This window comes from Stegastes partitus, unplaced genomic scaffold (genome assembly GCF_000690725.1).
Source record: "Stegastes partitus isolate 25-593 unplaced genomic scaffold, Stegastes_partitus-1.0.2 Scaffold270, whole genome shotgun sequence".
NCBI classification, from domain to species: domain Eukaryota; kingdom Metazoa; phylum Chordata; class Actinopteri; family Pomacentridae; genus Stegastes; species Stegastes partitus.
The window spans coordinates 469165-492691 of NW_007578001.1; the positions used below are offsets into that span (position 1 = coordinate 469165).

The window sequence follows — 23527 nt, forward strand, 5'->3', positions numbered from 1 at the left end:
GTAGTTTTAGTTGTATACTTTAAGTCATTGCACTGCTGGAAAACAAATCTTCTCACAAGCCACAGTTTCCTCAGACTGAATCAGGTTGTCCTCCACACTTTCTCTATACTTTGCTGCATTAATTTTACCCTCTACTGTTACAAACCTCCCGGGGCCTGCTGCTCTTAAGAGGCATCTCCACATCATGATGCTGCCACCACCATGCTTCACAATGGGGATGATGTGTTTATGATGATGTGCAGTGTTTGGTGTTGTGATGGCTGAAAAGCTGAAGTTTTATTTTTTTATTTTATCAGACCAAAGGACCTTCTTCCAGTTGACTTCAGAGTCTGCCACATGCCCTCTGGTGAGCCCTGGTGGAGATTCAATATGAGCTTCTTTTTTCAAAGGGGGCTTTCTCTTCACCATTATACCATAAAGCTTTGAGAGAATCTCACCACCTGAGAACAATTGTTGTATGCACAGTATTTGCCATGTGGAAGCTGAAGCTGGTCACTCTTTCAAAGGAGTAATAGGTCTTGGTGTCACTAATTTTTTGAGGAAGGCTTGCCCATTTCTTAATGATGGATTTAACTGTACTCCAAGGAAAATTCCATGGCTTGTATTTAATAACCTTTTCATTGAGTTGCTTGGAGTGTTATGTCTTCATGGTACCCAGGTGTACTGATTCACTGGTGACTATACTTACAAACACAAGTGTCTTTATACTATACATACATACATTCACTGTAGACACATCCACTGCACTCAGATGATCTCAATTTCACTAATCATGTATTCTGACTCACCGGATGTGGAGTGCAGGTATAAGCCACAGCTTATTTCAGTTGGCTATGTCCTTCCCTCTACTATCTGTGTGTTACTGTTTCCTTCACTATAAGAAACAGCAACAGCAACCTCGGAGCAACCATCCATCCATCCATCTGTCCGTCCGTCCGTCCGTCCATCCGTCCATCCGTCCATCCGTCCATACATCCATCCATTATCTATACACCGCTTAATCCTCACTAGGGTCATGGGGGGCTGGAGCTTATCCCAGCTGACTTAGGGTGAAGGCAGGGGACACCGTGGACAAGTCACCAGTCTATCACAGGGCTACACTTATAGACAGACAACCAAACACACTCACATTCACACCTATGGACAATTTAGAATCACCAATTTACCTCAACATGTTTTTAGACTTGTGGGAGGAAGCTGGAGAACCCGGAGAGAACCCACACTGCACGGGGAGAACATGCAAACTCCACGCAGAAAGATCCCGGGTGTCCTCACTGGATTTTCAAATTTTTGGATCGTACAAAAAGCAGCCATGGTAGTTGTTTTTTTCTTCTGTCGATTAACCGTTTTTAATTACAATGCTTATTGCCCTGCATGCAAATGTTTCACCACAACATGCACCCCACCATTATTTTGAGGGAACACATAAGATGCATCCTTCACTTAACTATGACCACAATGACTGATTGGTTTAAAGAAATACAAATGAATGAGTGTTTTTTCCCCCCTTATAGCAGAATGATAGTTTTTTGCAGAAAGACTAATAATTGCATAAGAATGCTTATGCAATCACTTATTTTACATTCATATTTTTAATGAATTTACATTACTTTGTAGAAATCTATTTTCACTTTGACATGAAACAGTCTTTCTTTAAAGAGTTTGTCCATGAAGCCAAATTGAATTGACTAAATTTCAGTGCTGAAAAACAATAAAAAGGGGAAATGTTTTATATACATTGGATCATGTGGGAGGGTAAACAATTTGTTCCCAATTTCAGTGAGGACACAGTGTGAGTCTTCTCGGTGAATTGACTGAATCATGGAACACAGACTGTGGGATTAGTCATCTTAGAATAAATCTATGTATCAGCAGAGGTCTACCAAGCTTTCCATGAACTATGTACTGCTGCAACGGAAAAAAACACCTTAAAGACTCTCTTTTTTTTTTTTTTTAACCTTGTTATTACATCCAAATGGCATTTTTGAAAAATTCAATGAAGAATGAGGATAATGTGGCCATGAGAGGTTTAAGGTCATTATCATAATTTTAAAAAAGCTATAGGCTCTGGCATCTTTTGTGATTGCTGCGTTAAATTCTAGAGGAGACTATGTCCATCTAAGATTATTCATCCATCATATTATCAAGGGTTCAAGGGTTCATCAGTATACTAATTATGCTACTCATGTAGCATGTATGTTTTCAAACAGTCTCATCAAAATTTATAATGGCCATATGTGCCCCATTCAGCGCGTATATAGGCCTGTGTCCGTGTCATGTGACTGTCAAGTTGTTGTCTCTTTGGAGATTCGACATGGCAAAGTCTGAATATGGAGGAGTGAGTCACATGACTGTCATCCAGGAGACCTTGTGGTTCTTTTTTTCACATTATTTTCAGACTTCAGTTCACATTATTTTTAGACTTTGTTTGATTTTTAGTTGTGTTTTTTTGGGGGGTTTTTTTGGATTTAGGCAACAAACTACTTGGATAGGTGTAAGAAAAAAAGGAGGCATCTCATAATTTTATAATTTTTATTGTAAAACTAAAGGGGCTGGGGCTCAGATGACAGAGTGGGTTGTCTGGTAATTGCAAGGTTGGCGGTACAATGAACCTGAATTGCTCCTAATGGCAAGTGAGCACCTTGCATAGCAGCTCTGTCACCATTGGTGTGTAAATGTGTGTATGAATGGGTGTTTGGGAAATTGGAATATTGTTAAGAGCTTTGAGCACCACTGGGGCAGAAAGGTGCTATATAAGTGCAAACCATTTACCAATTTGCATTGTGGCCAAGGAGGAAAACATCATACATTTTGACGTGAGACTGGACTGTTCTTTGCTATGTTTGGAAAGTGATATTTTGAATTTTTCTAGCTGATGTGAGATCACGTTTTAAGGCTAATGTTGAGGCTATATTTTGTATACTGAGTGGCTGTGGCTTGAGTCGTTAATTGGTCAGTACCATATTTTGATTGATCCATCGTCCAGCTGCTTGTAAAATCATGATTGTGGCTTTCTGAGATGTTTTTTGGTTGATGTCCGAAAAATGCATTTGAAATTAAATTTCACACATTTTTAACGTCAAATGTACTGACCCCTTCAAGATTCTGTTGTGACCATCTGTTTGTGAGTGAGAGTGTGCTTATAGGGAGAGAGGGAGACGGAGGGAGCGAGGGGGAGACAGCGAGTGAGCGAGAGTCACAGAAGGAGTAAGAGATTCGTTGAGGGAAGGAGAGATTCGCTGGCTTCTGCTCTTTTTTTTCTCTTGAAGGTGAGTGTGCGCATCATTTATCCAATACACCTTTCAATAGGTTATTTGTAAGTGCACTGCTGTTGTTTAAAACAAAAGACATTGAAAATCTCTTGCTGTACTAGCAGTTTGTACAGAATGTGCATATCAGATTTTAATTAGGTGTTATGAAACCTGTCGGCTTTCAACCTAATTGAAATGTAGTGTTTGATAGATTAATATAATTACACTGCTCTCTGTGTGCCCTCTAATTAGCCCACTTCTCTTGATATATATGGGTATAATTTGGTCTTAATAAGCAACAGGTTTCTGAGTAAAAGTGTTTGTGCAGGATGGATGAATCTCAGTCAGTGTTTGGGTACATACCAATCTCTAACGTTGAGCTTATTTTTCTCTTTAATATAGATGTGTCTGCTCCTGAGTGAGGGATTTAGTTATTGAAAAGGCATACTTTTGTATTTAGACATTCTGTCTGTGAGTCCAGTGTAAATTAAAGAAATATATTTGACGACAAAACAAGAAAATCACAAGAAAAATATTATTCTGACGGCAGTTTTATCTCTTCTTTTCTTCTATCCGATCATATCATCCAGAAATCAGTTGTCTATAAACATTTCTGAAAAGAATGGCTATTTCAGCATTCAATTTAAAAGTCAATAATTAAAAACAATGACATCTGACATGAATTATGCTAATGCTGATGGCCAACACCATTGTTAATCTATTCTTTTTTCTTTTTTCTTTCTTTTTTTTTTTTAATAGACCCTTTAATTTATTTATTTTACTGCAGATTGTCCAACTCAATCATGGAATTCAGACACTATTTCTCTGTGACAACTTTCTGATTTTCACACAGGTGACTCACCATGAACATCTCAGAGCAAATTTCATTCCTGTTCAGCTGTAATGTCAGCCCCAGTGAGACGCCACAGCTCGACATTAGTGTCACCAAAAGTGAGCCGCTGACAATTGCTGTCCCTATGACTATCTTCTACAGCATCGTCTTCTTGTTTGGAGTATGAACTTGCAATTTCCTTCACACATATTTCACATATGGGTCAATTTTATTAGAAGGGTAAATGCAATGAAAAAGTAAGGCAGCAGCACCAAGCCACAGTAGTAGTGTTATCAACATGCAGAAAGCACACAATGCAATATTTGACATTGTACACCACTAAATGCTGTCATTAAATGCTCTGCAGGTCGTATTCAATGGTGTGAGCATATTGACCCTCCTCATGGATGCTCATATGAGAGTGAGCGCCATTCGTTTCTACCTGCTCAGCCTGGTAATATCAGGTAAGCAATATTACCTTTGCATATTATGTAGGTCCAGAGTTGCCAGTATTCAACTGAAATTTTTCAATAAAAGTGAAAATGTATTTGCTGTTTGCAGCTGCAATAATATTGTTCAAAAGTCAAAGTCAATATAGCTGTGTATATATTTTGGTCTAAGGTGTACACTTACTCTTAATGTGTGTAATAAATTAGGGTGGATGTTAAAATTTCTAGTCATTTTTATTTTCAAACTGACAAATGACATTTTTAACGGAAATATGTGTGAATCCAATTAAAATTGAAATGCCAGTTTTCATTATCATTATGCGCAGGATAAGTCTAAAAGCTAGAGTACAGGGGCCTCAGCTATCAACAGTGCATAGAAAAGTTTCTAAATTCTGTCTTACAAATGAAATCTAGAGTGTACGCAAGAACAAAAAATAATTTTTATCGGTAAGTCGGTAAAATATGATTAAGTCATCAGCGTTGGTATATCCCACTTGTTCTTAACCCCCATGCTCGTGCACTTTCAGGATCATTTGCTTTCAGAAACGCCTCTGATTGACTATATACGGTAACAACACACCTCTTTATAAAACAAGTGAATATTTTTTTCCCCTCGCCTTTCATCATCATGGCAAAGGGGGCGACAAAGAGAGACTTTTCAGAAACCGAAATTGAGGTACTACAGCGAGGTTGAAGCTAACCAGAAACTATTGTTTAGTGCGTGAAATGTTGGGATAAGCAACGAAAGAAAAAAAATACTGCATGGGACAAGATAACCACTGCAGTTATTTCTGTTGGTTTAGAGGAGAGATTGCTAGCAGAAATAAAAATTTACAAAAAAAAAAAGTGGTTTGACGTTAAGCCTCGTGCCAAAAAATGCATCACAGCACGTAAAAGAGAAATGGCGGCAACTGGAGGATGATTTAATACTGAACGTTCACCCAGTGGATAACCCTGATCACTACAGATCACATGTTTTAATAACCATACGAAGTCCAGCTAAAACATTTCCACACTTCGTAACACTTACCAATAAGCCAGCCATCTTCAACAACTCCTGCTTGGAGACCCACAGCAGTGTTCTGCTCGCGACAAATGTGCATCTCAAATTATTTGTACGTTGATTGAATGAAACCCTTGTCTATTTACATAATTAAATTCGTTTAGTGAAGCTGCTTTGATTGCAATGTGGGTGCTGTCTATGGCTTTAATTATATTTGGGAATCTAGCCATCGCCTGAAGTCCCCATTTGATTTGGGCATGTTGATGACGGCTGTGAGGGAACTGGATGTAGGCTGGGGCCAGGAGAATTATAGCATCCAACATGGCTGGCATGATCCTGCTCAGTGGTGGCTGGGAAATGTTGCATATTTCCAACCTCACACTGGAATGTGCCGATGGTCAAAATCCCTTTATGCTTTCTATTTGTAGTTTCACTATTCTACCGCTATATAATGTGCGTGCGCATGGTCAGAATTGTACTTATACTTACGCATATTCCTAAGTATAAATACAAGTTGATTGGCATGGGAATGTTCGTACGCACTCATTTCGTACACGTCTGTGCGTACATGCTGATGATAAATGAGGCCCCAGGACTCAATAGGTTTCTGATGCTCCAGATCAAAAATACAACTCAGTGTGCAGAGGAAGGATTACAAACCATAAAAAGAAAGTGACTGCTGGCTAAGCATACGTTAAAAGCATGTGTCAGACAAAACAAAACGCTGCAGGTAATAATATAAACACACATTATGTGAGCACGTACAGTTTACTTACCTACGACTTTACATACACTTGTACAGACCATGAATGTCTTGGCAGTCTTCAATTGCCATGATTCCTATAACTGTTAATTTTCTATGAGGGAATCATTGAAACACATGCGTCTTTGTCACAAAAAACAACAATGCATTTAGAATTATTACAGGTCTTCTGGAAATATGTCAAACTCTGCAAGGTCAAAAACGTACATAAACAACTTGAATGATCAGTGTTGGTGTTGTAGAAAGCTGTGTTGATCAGATTTTCTTGGCGACCTCTTACATTCTCATAATTGAATGTAATCATATCAACCTGAAGACTGTGCTGTCAGGTGCATGTTACTGTTCCGGGCTGTCTGAAAACTGCAACTATCATCCTAGTGCCCAAACGGACCAATATCAGCTCCCTGAATGACTAAAGGGCAGCTGCACTGGCACCCATCATTTTAAAGTGCTTCATCAACTCCTTCCTCTCCCCTGCCTTAGACCAGCACCAGTATGCATATTGGGTAAGCAGATCTACTGAGGACGCCATAAACACCGCCCTCCGGACTGCGCTGACTTACCTGGAGCAGAAGTGGATATACTGTATGTGAGGATGCTGGTTTTAGATTACAGCTCTGTTTTTAATGCTAGTGGCCCCAGCAGGCTGGTCAGGAAACCGCAGGACCTTGGTCTCAGTAATAACTGTGTCTGTGGATAAAGGACTTCTTCAACAGCTGCCCACAGAGAGTGAGACTCGGCCCTTTCATCTCCCCGAGACTGAACCTCAGCACTCTACTTCCTCTATACATATGACAGTATACTCCCACAAATACAGAAAATTTGCAGACAACACAACAGTGGTGGGACTCTCAAATGGTGATGAGACAGCCTGCAGAGATGAGGTCTGCAAACGAACAGAATGGTGTGCAGTGAACAACCCATGACTAAACATCGAAAAGACAAAGGAGCTCCTCATTGACTTCAACAGGAGGAGCAGCTGGCACTCAAAACGGGAGAGGAGGAGGTGGAGAGGGTCTCCAGTTTTAAGTTCCTGGGAATGTACATCAGTGAGAACGTCAAGTGGGCTGTAAATTCCACTGTGTTGGTGAAAATCACCCAGCATGGACCGTACTTCCTCAGGACACTAAGGAGGATCAAGCTTTCTGCAGTTATTGGAGTCTTTTTTCCAGTGGAGAGCAGTTTTTACTCTACAGCCATGCATGAACTGAACGCCCAAGAGTTAACCAAAAATGACCATTAAGCAGGTCTTAAATGAATTAGAAACTCCTGCAACACAGGTTTCAGTCAAAGTTTTTTGCTGTTGTGCAAGAAGGAAGCCCTTTCTCCAAAGGCAGCACCTTAATGCTCGACTGAAGTTTGCTGCTAAACACACGGACAACAAAAAGACCTTCTAGAAGAAAGTTCTGTGGTCACATTAAATAAAAATGTAGCTATTTGGAGTTGTTTGGAGGAGATAGGAGGAGGCCCTTAACCCCAAGAATACCAAAACTACCATTAAGCGTGGCAGTGATAGTATTGTGTTTTGCGGCTGTTTTGTTGCAAGTGGAACTGGTGCTTTACACCAAGTAAATGGAAAAATCAAGAAGGAGGACTATCTCCACATTCTTTAGGAAAACCTAAAATCATCAGCAAGTAGGTTGGGTTTTAGATGCAGATGGGTATTCCAACAAGACAATGGCCCCAAACACACATCAAAGGTGATAAATATGTGGCTAAATCAGGCTAGAACTAAGGTTTTATAATGGTCTCCCCAACGTTCTGATCACCCCATCAAGAACCTGTGGACTGTGCTAAAGAAACAAGTCTGTGTCAAAAAGCCAGCAGACTTAGTTGAACTGCACCAATTCTGTCCAAAGGAGTGGTCAAAGATCCATCCAGAAGCTTGTAGTTTGCTACAAAAAAAACATCTTTTTAAGGTGAAAATGGTCAAGGGACATTTAACTAAATGCTGGCATTACTGTATGTATATTTTTGACCCTGTAGATTTTGTCATATTTCCAAAAGACCGAAAATGCATGATTGGTTGTTGTAACAAAGACACACATTTTTTTTTAATGATTCCATCATAGAAAATTCAGTCAAAGGGCTGACTGGAAACTCAAGACTGCAATGATAATAATGGTCTTCACAAGTGTATGTAAACTTTTGTTCACAATTTTTACCATTTTAATTTGGCTGATTTAGTTCAATTCAACATTGTCTGTCTCACTGCAACTACAGTGTGCTGCGTATACTTCAAGCAACCATTCTTATTCCAGATTTACTAAATGACTTCCATCTTTTTCTCTCTGTAAATGTTTCAATTCTAGACATTCTGCAGCTGTTGACCATCCCCATCACTTTGTACCGATATTACTGGGAGAGCTACCCATGGCGTCTTGGCCAAGCAGTGTGCAAGGTCTACTTTATGATTCGACAAGTTTACTGTGCCACCACAAGCTGGGTTATCGTGACATTCACCACTGAGCGCTACGCAGCCATATGCCATACCATGTGGTCTGTCTCTAGTCTAAAGGTTGAGTACCTGCACTGCAAAAGTGTACTCTTTGCTTTTGACAGTTTATATGCTCACTAGACTAGTTACCATTCCTTAGAATGTAATAATGCTTGTTATTTATATTACATCTTTTTGTTGTGATGTTTATGTTGGGTTTCTTCCCCAAAATTCATGTCAAAGGTTTCCTGTTTGTAATCGTAGACTTGTATCAGAATGAACTGTAAAGGATTGTGATTTTTACAAAGTGATGTCTTCAACAGCAGAGCATTTTCATGTTCAAAATATATATAGAGAAAAAGTACACAATGGCTTTATTTTTAGCTTGCTTTATAGTTCTATGCCAGAATGATTCAAGTGGCCAATCACGCACAGCTGGTAGAAATGGAAATTGAAGAAAATAATGCAGTTTTTGTGAACAAGACCAACAAATTCCCTTTTCTATTCTCTCTACTTTCTTTCCAAAAGAAGTCTCGACTGCCATGCCTTCTTTCAGTATGGATCATTTCTCTGGTCTCAGCTGTGCCTTTTGCTCTGGTCTATGACCAGGCACGTGCCTGCATCCTGGACTACACGGCCACCACTCAAAAAGACGCCTTCCAGGTCTCCACCATGTGTGAAATGACTGAGCCTGATCCTGCACACATCTACAAAGGAGCCTTACTCCTGAGAGCGGGATTCTTCTTTCTGGTGAGATAAAATGCTGTTTGACAAACTCTGTATGCTCTTCTGCATTAGACATGGACACTCAACGTGCCTCTCCAACTACAGGTCCCACTGGTCTCCATCTTTACTCTCTATATGCTCATCCTGCTTTACCTGAGGAGGAATGGTCGTCAAAGGAGAAACATGGGCCTCATGCGACCGCATCCAGAAGGAAGGCGAGATATTCAGTGCCATCAGAATGGAAAGCTACTTCTAAATGAAAAGAGAGCGCTAAAACTCATGGGTGCGTCATCAAAACTTTTAAAACATAATTTATATCTCGAGTTGTGGTACTTTAAATCTTGTGACAGTTTACGTGCCCAGTCACTCCATAAAGTGTAATACTTCATGTCAAAGGATATGATGTTGGAATCTGTGTAACTACTATGTGGAATCTGCAGAGTCTTTACTTAGGAGCTGTCATTATATTGGTAAAAGAGTAAAATAGGCATAGAAAATGAGTGGACGGACACTGGGTGCAAAGCTTTGGTCTACTTTTGCTGGTGAATCAGATAAGTTGACTTATTGTGGTTGCTGTTGAAGTCAGCAAATCCCCGCACTGTACCTCAAATGCCTTGTGTAGTCCAAAGATACAAGTGAATTGCATTAACACACTATTTAGCCATTTTGAGCTATCAATATCTTTTCTGTTTTGTTTTTCAGGCGCAGTCGTGGTGGCTTTTTTTGTTTGCAACTTTCCAGACATTGCCTCATCGCTGATGCAGGTGTACGTGGTTGTGTGGTCTGACACAGTCCTTTCCGTCTACACAATCCTGAAGTCGTATTTGTCGCTTCCGCTGTGGTACATCAACGGTGCTCTAGATCCTCTGTTGTTCTGTATTTCTTCCCACACATTTCGTAGGGCATGCTGGAGAACTCTAGGTAGGCTCAAACCTCACTGCTACTAGGAAGTATGGCAGCATGTCTTGGCTGAGGCAGAGAGGCTCTAGGAAATAATCACGCACCCCAGTTGGAATAAGCATCAATGGAAAATTCTATGGAAAAAAGATGGACAAAAAGAAAGTCACTAACAAGTCTGATCAGAGAGATGGAGGAGAGCAATGAAAGCCCCTATCAACATGAGCTGCCACAGCAAGCAAACTGAATTTTTATGCCATTACCGACCACCTCCTTTCATGCTTTTCTGTTCATGGCCATGTTTTTTTTCTCAGTCTGCTGTCAAGAAGAGAGTGAAAGCAAGTTTGTTTTTTTTTCAAGTTTTGTTAAGATGTGTAATCTATGTAGAAAATGTGTGGACTTTGTCTATAATGTACTGTTATGTGATTATTCTGTTCTTTGAAAGGCTTTTTTGTCCAGCTACAAGTAATTTTTGTACAGTAAGTGCTGTTGAGGTTACATTATTGTGACAGATGTGAATGTTTTGGGGGGGGGGGAGTTTACATTAAGTGTGATACTGCATTTTCAAAGTTTCCAGAGAAGTCACCGGATAAGATGTGTGTTACTATGTTATTAATATACTGTTTGAAATATTTGTTGTTCAAGATTATTATTTAGATGTATTGCTCATATCATACTGTGACATACCCATTCATTTTTCAGTTTGGAGGAGGATGGACAACATGTTCAGATTAAAAAAGTCTGGCACCCTGAATTAGCTTTATACATATTGCTTGTTGACAGTGATGATCACAATTATGTGTTTATATTATATTTGATTCACCTTTCAAAGACTGTGCTTAGCAAAAGTAACTACACATACATTTTTTTTTAAATTTGTAATTTTGTCTTTAAATTTCATGGCAGATAGGATGTTTCAGACCTATATTTCACATCTTTGTAAATATTTGTTTAGTTTTGCCAAATACCTTGATTTGGGCAGGAGTGGAGCAGACTGCTGTAAGTACGAGTGCAGTAGAAAAAGTATTCTGTGTGTTGTCATAACAGCAGGATGACTTGACTGAGAACAACCCATTAACACATTCTAAATATATCAAGATAACGGGCAGATGTATTGCAGTACAAAAAGAATCTGTTGGAATGTCTGATGTAACTTTTTCCCCCTTTGTCCCACACAGTGCTATCAGGCACTCTTGTCTTTTTTTTCTTTGTGTATTGCGTGGACATGGTCCATTAACAAACTGCCTGTCAACAATACACCTCAAGAAAAAATACTGAAAGAATATATGAATGAGGTTTGGAAGGTAACCCATTGTGTGGTGCTGTTTTATAACCCGTTTTGAGGAAATGCTTTTGCTGTTTTGCATATGGGATGATTATACTGCAACTGAGAAAAACAACGAGAAGACAGTCTATGATGTCATAGCTTGTTGCCAGAAAAAAAAATACAAACTACATCCACTGAATTGTTCTAAATTATTCCAACACACTTGAAAATAATAGAGCAAGAGTTGCTCTGTACTTGTGACATGTGCAACAATAAAGTTCTGATTCTGATTCTAAGCAGAGACTGCGATCTTCAGTCAACTTATACACTTTATAGTGAACACAAAAAGCTGATAAAACCATGTAGTGTGTTAACCTAAAAACACCTTTTCACACTGCCCAGCATGCATAACAGGCTCATCACTGTGTGATGACCACTTCAATCTGCCCTCATGTCAGGAAATGTGTTTCATGTTTACATCAAAATTCATAAGGTCTCTGTTGTGTGTATTTTTGCAGCCTTGTATGTTGCTTTCCAAGCTGGCTGAGTGATGCAGCAGAGATCACAAAACAATCATATTAAAGCTTTCTTTGACATTTCACTTGCACAGCCACAGGGTTCTGAACCTTTTCTTTTGCCACATGATGATTTCTTTTAACCTAATTATTATGTATCGTCATTACATTTTACCACATATAATTAGATATTTTTTCTACATACCTATTCATTATGTGTAAACGCATACTTTAAATGTCCTAAATGGTTATACAATATTTTACCCATACTAGCAGCTGTAATACATATTGAGCCTGTTTGAGGCAGCTGGTGCACAAAGTAAACACGATTGAATGATCGTGACGTATGTATATTTTGGCCAATCACAGCCCAGTGGGCGGGACTAAAGACGAAACAGCGGAAGATTCAAAACGAAGATGGCGACTGAAAAGGATCCCCAAAACTTTCACAAATTGGACAGAAGGTACCGACTTTTCGTTTGTTATGCCGTCAACTTAAAGGCTTCAACGTCACACTACAAATTTTACGCTTCTGAAATAATGAGTGTTGATAAAATATCTGTTTTTCGCTATACAGCATTGCTATCATAGTTTTTAGCGCTAGCCAACGCAGCTAAGTTAACCTAGCAACAGTTTACGCCACCGTTGCTGATCGTTTATCTGATATTTGTGCTACATACCAGCTCTGCTGATTAAGCTGTTAAAATGTAGGCATCATTTCGACGATTTACTGAGTTTTAAGGTGAGACCCAGCTCGCTGTGTTTGTGTTTTTCTCCAACAGGTGGACAAAATGCAGTGTGTTTATCAGTCAGGAAAAGCCAAACACAACCCAGCCTGTGATCTTCAACCCGGACTTCTTTGTGGAGAGGTTGAGACACGAACATCCACAGGCCTTCGCGGATCTGATACTGAGCAATATCACTCGACTCATAGATCTTCCTGGGGATGAGTTTGCCCAGCTCACGGGAGAGTCGGAGCCGAGAATACCATCCTCCAGTAGCTTCCTGCGGTCCTTCAACTTTCTCAAACGGAAAGGTCAGACTAACAGAACCAATACTGTGCACAAGTGTTAATAGTTTCTGAAACAGTTTTCTAAATAAAAAAAAAAGTTATGTGTCTAATTATTTTACTTATTTTGCATAAGTCAGAGAGAACTAACATGGAAAAGTTTTCGTTTCTCTGCAGAGATTTTATAATTCTTCAGTAATTAAGAGTGGCAGACTTGAAATGCATATATCTCCACTAGGGATAAAATGATTAGGTTGTTAATCAACATAAAATTGAGCCTAATCATAGTCTGTGAAATCACAGAAAATAAATAAACTGCCAATTACAGTTTCCAGAAGCCAAACTTGACACCATCTGTTTGCCCACTCTGACTGACCGACAGTCTAAAAAGATATTTAGACTAAATATGTGATATTTAGAGTAGCATCATATTCTCACATCTAACCAATTATTAGATTATTGCAGTAATGTTAGATTCAGTCTCCACATAAACAATTTCTACACTACCTATTTTAGTTTTTATCTCCAGACTGTCTTGTTGCCTGGGTAATGTGGCCTTCAGTTGTTTTATATCGTGCAAGAGGTGTTGCATAATATTTCAGAATTTAATGGGAAGAAAATCAAACTGTTCACACCAAGTTTAATGTCAGTCTTTCTGTGCCATTTGATACCTTTCAGACAAAGGAGTAGTTTTTGGTGCCCCGTTAACCGAAGAAGGAATAGCACAGATCTACCAGCTCATTGAATACCTGAGCAAAAGTGAGTATTGGCTCATATGCCTGCATATTCTCTGACATGTGAAAGGCACTTTCATTCGGAACAGTTTGTGATTTTATGACTACGTATATTTGCATAAGGGAACTGCAGAAAAAACAAATCCTTAACCATAGTAGTATTTTTGTCAGACAGAAGCTGTTCGGCACTTGATTTAATGATGTCTTGCCATACTTCAATCAGCCCATGTCCTTCAGTTTTGTAAGAATTAGATTTGTCACGCATTAGGGCATGCTTACTACTTGTTCTTTAACTTTGTTGGAGAGCAATGAATTAGTATGAGGTCATGGTTTATTTCTAGAAAGCAATGATGTCATTCACTGAAAGTGGACACTGGGAGCAAATGCTTAAGTCAATAATTTATCTGAAAGCACTTTGCTCCTGCCATCTCCCTCCTTCCATTTCATTCACTCCATCTCTCTCTTCACTTCTGAGTCTTTGCCTCCCTGTGTCTTCTTCACTCTGTGTCTACCCGCCTACACACCACATCCCCTTTTCCCCCTTCCTCTTTGGCTGTCGCTCTCCATCTTTCTCTCCCACCTCTCAGACCTTCACGTAGAGGGGTTGTTTCGTGTGCCAGGCCACAGCTTAAGGCAGGCAGCCCTAAGGGAGATGCTGAACACTGGAGCAGAGATAGATCTAGAGACAGGCGACTTCCACCCCAATGATGCGGCGACATTGCTCAAAGCCTACCTGGGAGAGCTGCCAGAGCCTCTGCTCACGCACAGACACTATCGTGCTCACCTGAAGATTAGAGGTGCTGGCTGACTCATACACAGATTCTTATCATGCCTTCAATGTATTATCAAGAAAAGAAGATAACCGTGCCCTTTTGTGATAATTTTCGTATCTGTTGTGTCCAGAGTTGGCTCGCTTCGATGATAAAGGGGATAAAACAAATGTGCCAGATAAGGAACGACAGATTGAGGCATTCCAGCTGCTTTTTATGCTGCTTCCACCGGCCAACCGCAGTTTGTTGAAGCTGCTGCTGGACTTACTGTACCACACTGCCCGCAATCAGCACGTCAACAAGATGTCTGCTATCAATTTAGCCACAATGTTTGCTCCACACATCATCTGGCCCAAAAATGTAAGGACCTCAAGTTCATCTTACTGCCATCACCACTGTGTTTGCAGCTAAGTAGACCTTAGCAGTTTTCTTGAATTCTTGAATTTCTTTAGCTTTATCTTTTATTTTTTTATATCAGGTGACGGCAAGTGATCTTCAGGGGAACTTAGAGAAACTGAACAATGGTGTCGCGTTTCTCATCAGGCATTCACAAAAACTGTTCAAGGTAAGCAGCTTTACAGTCAGCTTCATCATGTAACCGTAATACAAAGCAGCAGCTTCCTCAGAGTTATGAGATATTGTTGCTTTTCTCTGTCTGATAGAAACAACAACGTAAGGTGTGAAGTCTAAGGTCATGTCAAGCAAGCGATTGTTCCTTTGTTGTTTCATAATGAGCTTTCTCTTAACTGAGTGCACCTTTTATGACAAGTGGTGTTGTTACCAGGAGAAAGAATACACAATTTGCATGTGAAAGAAAAAGAAATAAAGCCTATTTAAATGTCTATCAGTCTGCAGCCTTTTGGGGCTCAATGACTGACGTGCAGGCCAGACATTCGTACTGGTACAGCTGTGCTCTCAGTTCTTCGGGCTCTTAGCTTCTGTACATTCAGTTGGAAATATACAACTGGAAATAAATGAAAGTGCCAGTTCGTAAGTTTGATTTGAGTAGGTCTATAGCAGTTCAGAAAGAAATCCGTTTCGATGGATGTGGCTGAATGTGTGCATGCAAAATGCTCCTATATGCCTCTGCATTCATCTCATTGTTTCAGTCAGCAGTGAGATCATCATTGTGGCCATTGTGCCAGTTTCTTTGGTAACCATGCACACCTAAGTCATAACAGACCTGCCATTGTGTTAGATGAGGTGGTGTGCTTTGGGTAACATGCCGTTTTTTGTTTTCATTTTTTTCAGTATCCTTGATTTTTTAAAAAAAATCTCATTATTATATCTCACATACAGTTATTTTAATACTCTACTTTGAATACTACAATATATACTCAAAGCTTACACCTGTCACATTAATGTAGCACTTTGTAGCACTTAAGCACAGAGTCTAAAGACCCGAAAGCTATCTGGATACATGCAGCCTGACTGTATTTTTGTTTTCATTCATGTACAGTAATCTTTTAACTGCAACAGATGGGCGACAAATTGAAGGAAAAACCTGCGTCGTGCCTTAGTAAGGTGTTGGATGACCACGTGCTGCCAGGACAGTTTCAATACTCCTTGGCATTGATTATCCAAGTTTCTGAAAATCTGCTGGATGGATGGGTCACCATTCTGACAATAGAGAGTCCCTCATTTAGTGGTAGATGCACTGCCAAAGACCTCGGTCCAAAATCTCCTTCAGGTGTTTAAATGGGTTTTGGTCTGGTACTTGTGAAGGTCCGAACGACCATTCAGTGACCCCTTGTGCCTTTCGGGTGCTGGCATTGTCAGAAATGTTTCATCGGAGGATACAACTCGGAACCGCTTTGTATTGATTTTCAGTGACTCTTCCCTCTCAGCAAACAGTTGTACCTAAGCTATGCCAGTACACAGGCCCTCACAGCATAACACAGCCACTGTGTCACCTCAATTTTGGGGTCAGGTATTCAGGTTTTTCCTTTTCAACTTGTTACCAGTCTGTAAATTGCACATACAAAATCCCCTTCAAAGTGAAGTATTGGTTTTTCAGCACCATGCTTAATGTTGAGAGTGGCCTCACCAGCCAAATTGATTTATGGTACACAAGATAAATTCTGTGCTGTCACTTTTCATCGGAGGATTTAATGTACCCGTTTACTTTCTTGAAGGCACCCGTGTATATCAAAGAATATGCTCGCTTATACTTCACAGGATCAAAAACCCTTCAGTCAAATGTAAGTGCTTTGTTCTTTGTCTTATATTTCTAACAAAGTTCATCTTGAGCCCCATATTACATTTATCTATGAAGCAGTTTTTCAAAGCTCCCACAATAAACTCTTTGCTAACTTTTGAATCCAGTATCTTCAGTGTCTGGTTAATTTTAGATTCTTCATGTCTAAATAAGAAGCTGAAAAGGCGGGTTTCTACTACCAGGCATTCAAAAGAATTATTAAGGAACTTCAAATAAAGTTTCTGAATAATGAAGATAAAGAATTCAGATTTTAAAGCTATTTGTTGTTGCCATGTTTGTGCACTGTGTCACTCACCTGTAGGCATTTTTATTGTAGCCACATCTCGTGAATAGCATTGTGTCGTTTTAGTTAGATAACAAAATTTAAAATATGCCATTAAATATGTGTTTAACTTTCTAGGATGACTTGAGTCTCTATTCTGGGATCAAAGATGAACCTATAGCTGCTGCGACAGCTGCTTCCCCTTCTCCCTCCATGAGAACAATCACAAGTGAGGCGAGCAGCACCTGCACCAGCAGTTCGTCTGACACTCAGAGTTATACTGAATCTGCCCTCAGAGAGCTGTACCAGCAGGTCAACAACATGCCGGAGTCTGCCAAAAAAAAGAAACTCATCAAACAGGTAGCTTGGTGCACCCATTCTGAGGAAAAAGAAAATACAGATGAACTACTAGTATGACCAGCACTCATTATGTGATGTGTTTTTGTGTGTAGTTTGAAAAGCAGCCTGCGCTGACACCTTCGGCTGACTCTCGGACACCATTTAGCAGGAAACACTGGCGTTCGCGCTCCTTGGGTGGAATTATCAAGGTTTGTTGATACGCTGTGAATGTCGGTAGCCCTTCGAACCACTTTCCTTTGATGTGTGGCAAATTTTTTTCATGCATCACAAATGACGTGATGTACAGCATGATATCCTGTATAGCTCCTATATTACTGGTGCTATAAACCCCTCATTTGATTAGTAGAACTTTAACACTTGAAGCCCATGTAAGCAATGAATGGAAATATTCAAATACATATAATGAATATTCATGAAAATATCTAAAAAGGAAGTCGATATGTTGTCTACTGTAAGACATTTCCAGGTTATCTTTAATACAGCCCATACTTCTAAAATCATATCCTTCTCCCAGTGATGACTTTTTGTTTATACAACAGAGGAAGGTGCTGGGAAGCCAAATATTAACGGAGAAAGAAAACAGCAGACTTCAGAATCCTCCACCCAGCTGTTCAAATGATGGACAGGGAAGAGAAGGCACCACCTGTGGAGCTGTGAGTGTTGTTACATTACAAAGCCTATTATATGAACCAAGTCTCTGAGTGACAGTCTGTACTTTGTGTTACATAAGAGCAATCCAATGTTTACTCGTGGAACACATCACCTACTGCAGTGTTCCTGTAAACTACAACACTGTCAGGACGATGGATTGTTGCTTTGGGTGCTCCTGGTATGACAGGAGATGAACTTGGAATTTAACTTAAACTTTAAAAAGTTGTCTAAAATGTTCTCTGATGATGATGATGTATATGTACATTGATTCTTTTATTAAACCAAAAGCAAAAAAAAATGCCATACTTTCTGCCACCTCAGCCATCTGTCTGTGGTTCACCACAGGCAAGTCTGGCTTCACAATGCTTACATTGCTAATGATGCCTGAAGCCTGTGCTCGGCTGAAGTGATTGAACATTGCCTAATCTTTTTTTTCTCCCTCTCGCTTTCCTCTTCTCTTCCAGGAATAATTGTCTTTAAAAGAACATGCTCCACACAACTGGGAAACAGCAGTATGACTTTTATGTAAAAGGACCATCGTGAGACTTCAAGCGTATTGCACTGTACAGTTTTGTTTAGTTTCGTTGACACAATGTTAAAAATGTGTTTGTTAATTTTGTCTTCTAGGCTTTTTATCTCAAAGTTTAAGACACAAGTTAGTCAGACAACCAAATCAATCAAGTATAGTGCATTTTTCTAAAGATAAGGGACATAAATGGAGTTAATAGACAACAGTTAGCGTGTGGACATACTTCATTTCACCTTATTTCAATTGGACAATTTTCTTCCCTATTTTTCAAGAGCTCCCTCTTTATTTCTTGTTCACTGATGGAGCTCTTTACTATGCAAGAGGCATGCATTTGCATCAGTGAATGTTGGGGTATTTAGCTTTATTACTGATTGAAATGCATTTATTTAATTTGCAAAGCTTATCGTATTTATTTTTCACTTGTCTTCTGGATGTTTTAATGGTCTTCAAGCCCTGAATCTAGCGCATCCGATGTAGTGACAAAGTGTGATATGCAGGTTTTTCTATTTAAATATTAAATTTGCGTGTAAGCTTTAGTAAGTTTAGATTGCTCAATGTCGACCAAAATGAGGAATTCAGAGATGTGCCTTAAAGTGAATATATCTTAAGTTACTGTATAATTGAAGCTTTATTTACCATAATTATTTGTCCTTCCCGAATATGCTGAAATGTTTTGAAAGAATTGACTCATGTCAGTAAATACTAAGAAAGTGAAGAACAGAGGCAGAGAGAGACGAGTAAAAGACCAAAACTTGTTTACATTGTATGCATATTTTTGTCTTTGTTTCCACTTCAGTGCAGATATTGGGTGTCAACACTGTGATACTTTAAACTACTGCTTCTTTAAACTATATTGTGATTTTCTTAGATTCCTATAGTTTTTCTCAGGCTAAGTTTGAACTCTTTTGCAACGTATGTACACAATTTAATAGCTTTAGATGTGCTTTTATCTTTACAGTTATTGTGCAAAATTTTATTGGTTTTTTTTATACATATGTTTTTAAAATCAGCTTTTAATAGGTGGCTGAATGCAAACAAAGATGAATCTTTTTGACTTCTGTTGTGACTGTTACTCCAAGTGTTTTATGGGAGAGTTTTAGCCAATGCCACTTTTTAAACCACCTTGTTGTCTTACTCTTTCAGTAACACACCGCAAAGCTGTTACAATTTACCTGTAATGTGACTAATTGCTATATGGTTTCCTTCACTGACCATGTGAACAGATTATATTGGCGCTACTGTGAAGCTATGCAACTCACTGTAATTAAAAGACATCAAGCTGCATGCCACGGTTGTTTTGCTTTTTTATAATTAGAAATGTCCAAGTGTCTGAAGCTATGTGGCGCTGTTTCATTTGCAGCCACAAGGTGATGCTCTTTAGTTGAAAATAATCTGAGCTACATACAGAACCTTTGGTACAGCCATAGAATGTATGATGACAGCATATTCTCATTTGAGCCAATCCAATTAGAGACAATTGTTTAGGACTTGTCAGCGTGTGAAAAATCTGCTTATTAACTTCTCCTATGTTGCCCTATTTAAATTGCACATTGTTTAATCTAGTAAGAAAATCATTCCTCAAATATATTAGACACTGTAAATAGAAGCTATATGAAAAACAGTGAGTGCAAGTTTTGTCCATTGCTGTAATTAAAATGCAAAATAAAATTAACCAAATTTTGCACTTATGACCACAATATGACCAATTACAATAAAACAAAACACCCAGGAAGCTCCTAAAGGGAAATTGAACTGCCAGGGTGGTGGGGAAATGGTGTTTTCTATGAACGTTTTGCACAAACTGAACATTTTATGGAGTTGGAGGGTGAGAGGGTGGATAGTAAGAGTGAGGACGGCTTTCCACAATAGCAGGAATGTCTCAGTGTGTCATTATGGTGTCCATGTCAATGCATGCTTGGTATTGTAAGTATATGTTGTAAACATCTGTGAGAATGGGTCTGCTTTTTCTCATGTTCCGTAAATACACAACAGACAGCTTCCATGATAGGAAGAGTATTGTTTTACAGCTAAAACAGAGGGGTTTTATTTAGTAATCCTACTCCAGAATGAGCATGATGACTGTAAAATGAGTCAGTCATACTGTAATCAACTTCGCATTATCTGCCGGGCACACAAACCCACAAACCTATATGTTTGTGGGTTTGTGAGTGGATGTGATTTTGCTTTAAATGTATGCACTAAAATTCCTTTCAGAGGGAGCTAATTCCGTCCATATAAAATACCAGTACCAGATAATTTGCGTTAAAAGGAAAACACAAAGTTAGAACACTTTTGTAAACTCTGGCTCGGTGTTGGATTTTTTCCACAATCTTTTGGACAGTTTTTTTTCTGAGGCGTAACTCTATGAAAGTGAAATACGAAATAAGTCGGGCTCGAAGCATGCTTTGGAAATTTTCTGGATGCTAAATTTGGTTTCTTGCTATTTCATTATCAAGCACATTTCAGTTTTTTGAGTCAAGTGCACAGGAGCTAAGAGACTCATTCCTCTATTCAGCCAGGAGCAGCTGCCAGCTTCGTCTTGATGATTTTTTTTTTTTTTACTCCAACTTGGGAACGAGCTGTAGGAAAATATTTATTAAACTCCACGGGCTTCAAGAGTACTGTGAATTTTTAAACGGGAAACTATTCCACATTAATTGCAGTTCCTTATTTGAGTCAATTGCTGCTGAGGTCTTATGTTTTGCAAACTCTCCTCTGCCAGACAATTGTAATTGCTGCCATGTCCTCCCACGGCTTTGAGAGCAGCAGAATAATTCCTGTTGTGTATTTGTGTGCATTCCTATCACGACTCTGTGAGAGCGGAGGGATGTTACCACCACCCCCCATTACCACTAAACACCACTGTCTCCTCTTTAATTAGCCATTCATAGGGGGAAGATCTACACTGCGCTGACATTTTTACTGGGACAGATGGAGCTCTTTTTTTTCTGAGGTATATATTGTGTGTGTACACCTGCATGTGCACATATATGCATATGTACATGTTCCAAGCTGGTCAAGCAACAAAGCAGACAGAGGCACACAAACTCAAACATTTCTGCTTACTTTATTCTGCCTGTTTCTTCTTTCTTTCTCTCTCTTTTTGTGCCTTTGTCAGTTACAGTGAATGGGGTTCTTATAGGTCTGTGTGATTTGCTGATGTTAATGCTGGGAGGGATCCACCCCACTGAAAAGCCCTCTGTAGAATTAGACTAGAAACCAAGTGGCTTGAGCTGAACGTCGGCACGGCTGAGGATAGCTCTGTTGCACTTTACCCAAGGTTTAGTTACTTTGAGTATTAAAGAACTGCCACTAAGCGATAATCAAGGAGCAAATTAGGAACGGTGGAATAGCAGTAGCAGACTGTGACTAAAAGAAAAATTATTTAGCAAGTTGTACAGAAACTTTGAGAAAACTAGAGACAGACACAAAAACATTCATGAAATAGGCTCTTTATGAGTCATTCTTGATTAATGCTGAATCGCGTGCTACATGGCACTAAACAACTTCCTTGGTTGCCATTTTTAGTGCCTTCAAGTCAAGCATCACCCCACCAAACTAACAAATTACAACCTTGCATGAGAAAACATAAACTTGCAACAAGTATTAACATACAAAAGTATCGCGGCCTAAGCAGTAGTTATTGTGTTTTTATCGGCTGATTCAGCGTCAATCAAGAGGACTTCATTAGGCAGATGTATGCAGAGTCATACGGTATAAAGTTTTTTCCTTCCTTGGTATATTGTCACACTGTTATGCACCTTATTTTAAGGTGTCGCCATTTGTTTTATTGTGCGGATAACTGTGATCAATGCACTCTGGCCCGAACTCATAAAAATGAGAGCTCCATTTCGTACCCACATCCAGAATACTGATTTGCAATTCCATGAAGTGCAAATCAATATGCTTTTGGAAATGTTTCCTGAAAGCTACAATTACACTGTCAGCAGCGGGCAGACTCTAATATATACACTGTTTTAACTAAATGTCAGCCTTTGCAAAATAATATTTATTAAGAATTCTTTTAAAGTAAATAATGGCCTGCAGATGCTGCTTATCATTCAATTTTCCCTTCTCGGCACGGTCCAGTTTATGTCTTTATGCCTTGAGTCCACTTTGGGGAATGCATGGTCCTGGCGTTAGGAGAGGGATCGTGTGCCAGTTGCTCTCATAAATCCAAATAACAGAGCAGGTATGATTGTGAGTGTCGCTCTTTGTCTTGTCGCTTGCATATGTAAGGCTATGCTTAAAATATAGTGTTGACTTACTTTTTATGGCGGTGGTCTACCTCCCCAACAGATTCATGATCTGCAGAGGCAAAAATGAATGTATGTGTGTGTGTGTGTGTGCCTTTTTTTCACCCCAGCTCCCTGCTGCAGCTACTGTCTGTGTGGCCACCCTTGATGTACATGTTGAGACCCACATTTACTGATTATTTATTCCGGCTTTTCGCCTCCCTGGACCGAGGTGTTGATTCCTCTCTTCCCCGGTGGTTTCTCCTTCGTTACATGTAGACGTTCGCAGACACACACACACTCACACAGCCCGGTCTCCCCACAGCCTCTCCCTTCGGGCGGGAGGTTATGCAGTGTCATGCAGGTTAGGTCTCTCTCTGGGGGTTCGCCTGGAGGCAAACCTGAGAGAGAGAAGGGAGTGGAGTGAGCAAAAAAAAAAAAAAAACAATTGAAAAAGAAAGATACTTGGAGTAGATTTGTATTGTGAATAGAGTCAAGGGAATGAAAAGGGGATCTCAGGAATGAGAGTGAGTTCAGGCAGGGTTCTGGTGGGGGGGGGAGAGAGTGTTGTATGAGGAGGGAGAGGAGTGGGGGAGGAGAGGAGGGGTAGGGGTGGAGT

At 39.6% G+C, this 23527-nt stretch overlaps 2 protein-coding genes across 2 annotated transcripts; both read left to right on the forward strand.

The window, feature by feature from the left end:
• Nucleotides 1-3190: 3190 nt before the first annotated feature.
• Nucleotides 3191-10457, forward strand: LOC103357736 (neuropeptides capa receptor-like). The gene is given in 8 exon segments (XM_008282422.1): nucleotides 3191-3269; nucleotides 4105-4264; nucleotides 4451-4547; nucleotides 8611-8816; nucleotides 9264-9485; nucleotides 9567-9744; nucleotides 10164-10405; nucleotides 10407-10457. Coding segments are annotated over 7 exon segments (1146 nt in total). The 5' UTR covers nucleotides 3191-3269; nucleotides 4105-4114.
• Nucleotides 10458-12554: 2097 nt separating this feature from the next.
• On the forward strand, nucleotides 12555-19957 carry arhgap19 (Rho GTPase activating protein 19). Its single transcript, XM_008282419.1, has 11 exons — nucleotides 12555-12604; nucleotides 12923-13176; nucleotides 13828-13908; nucleotides 14471-14680; nucleotides 14787-15013; nucleotides 15132-15218; nucleotides 16789-16854; nucleotides 17272-17493; nucleotides 17586-17681; nucleotides 18033-18146; nucleotides 18609-19957. The coding sequence occupies exons 1-11, from the start codon at nucleotides 12558-12560 to the stop codon at nucleotides 18612-18614; spliced, it is 1410 nt and encodes a 469-aa protein (XP_008280641.1). The 5' UTR covers nucleotides 12555-12557; the 3' UTR covers nucleotides 18615-19957.
• Nucleotides 19958-23527: the final 3570 nt, after the last annotated feature.

Bases quoted from the DNA above. Each gene is read 5' to 3' on its own strand.
- arhgap19 (XM_008282419.1), top strand. From the start codon at position 12,558: ATGGCGACTGAAAAGGATCCCCAAAACTTTCACAAATTGGACAGAAG. The intron at 13,909-14,470 runs GTGAGTATTGGC...CCCACCTCTCAG, and splicing joins CATTGAATACCTGAGCAAAA to ACCTTCACGTAGAGGGGTTG. The intron at 14,681-14,786 runs GTGCTGGCTGAC...TGTTGTGTCCAG, and splicing joins TGCTCACCTGAAGATTAGAG to AGTTGGCTCGCTTCGATGAT.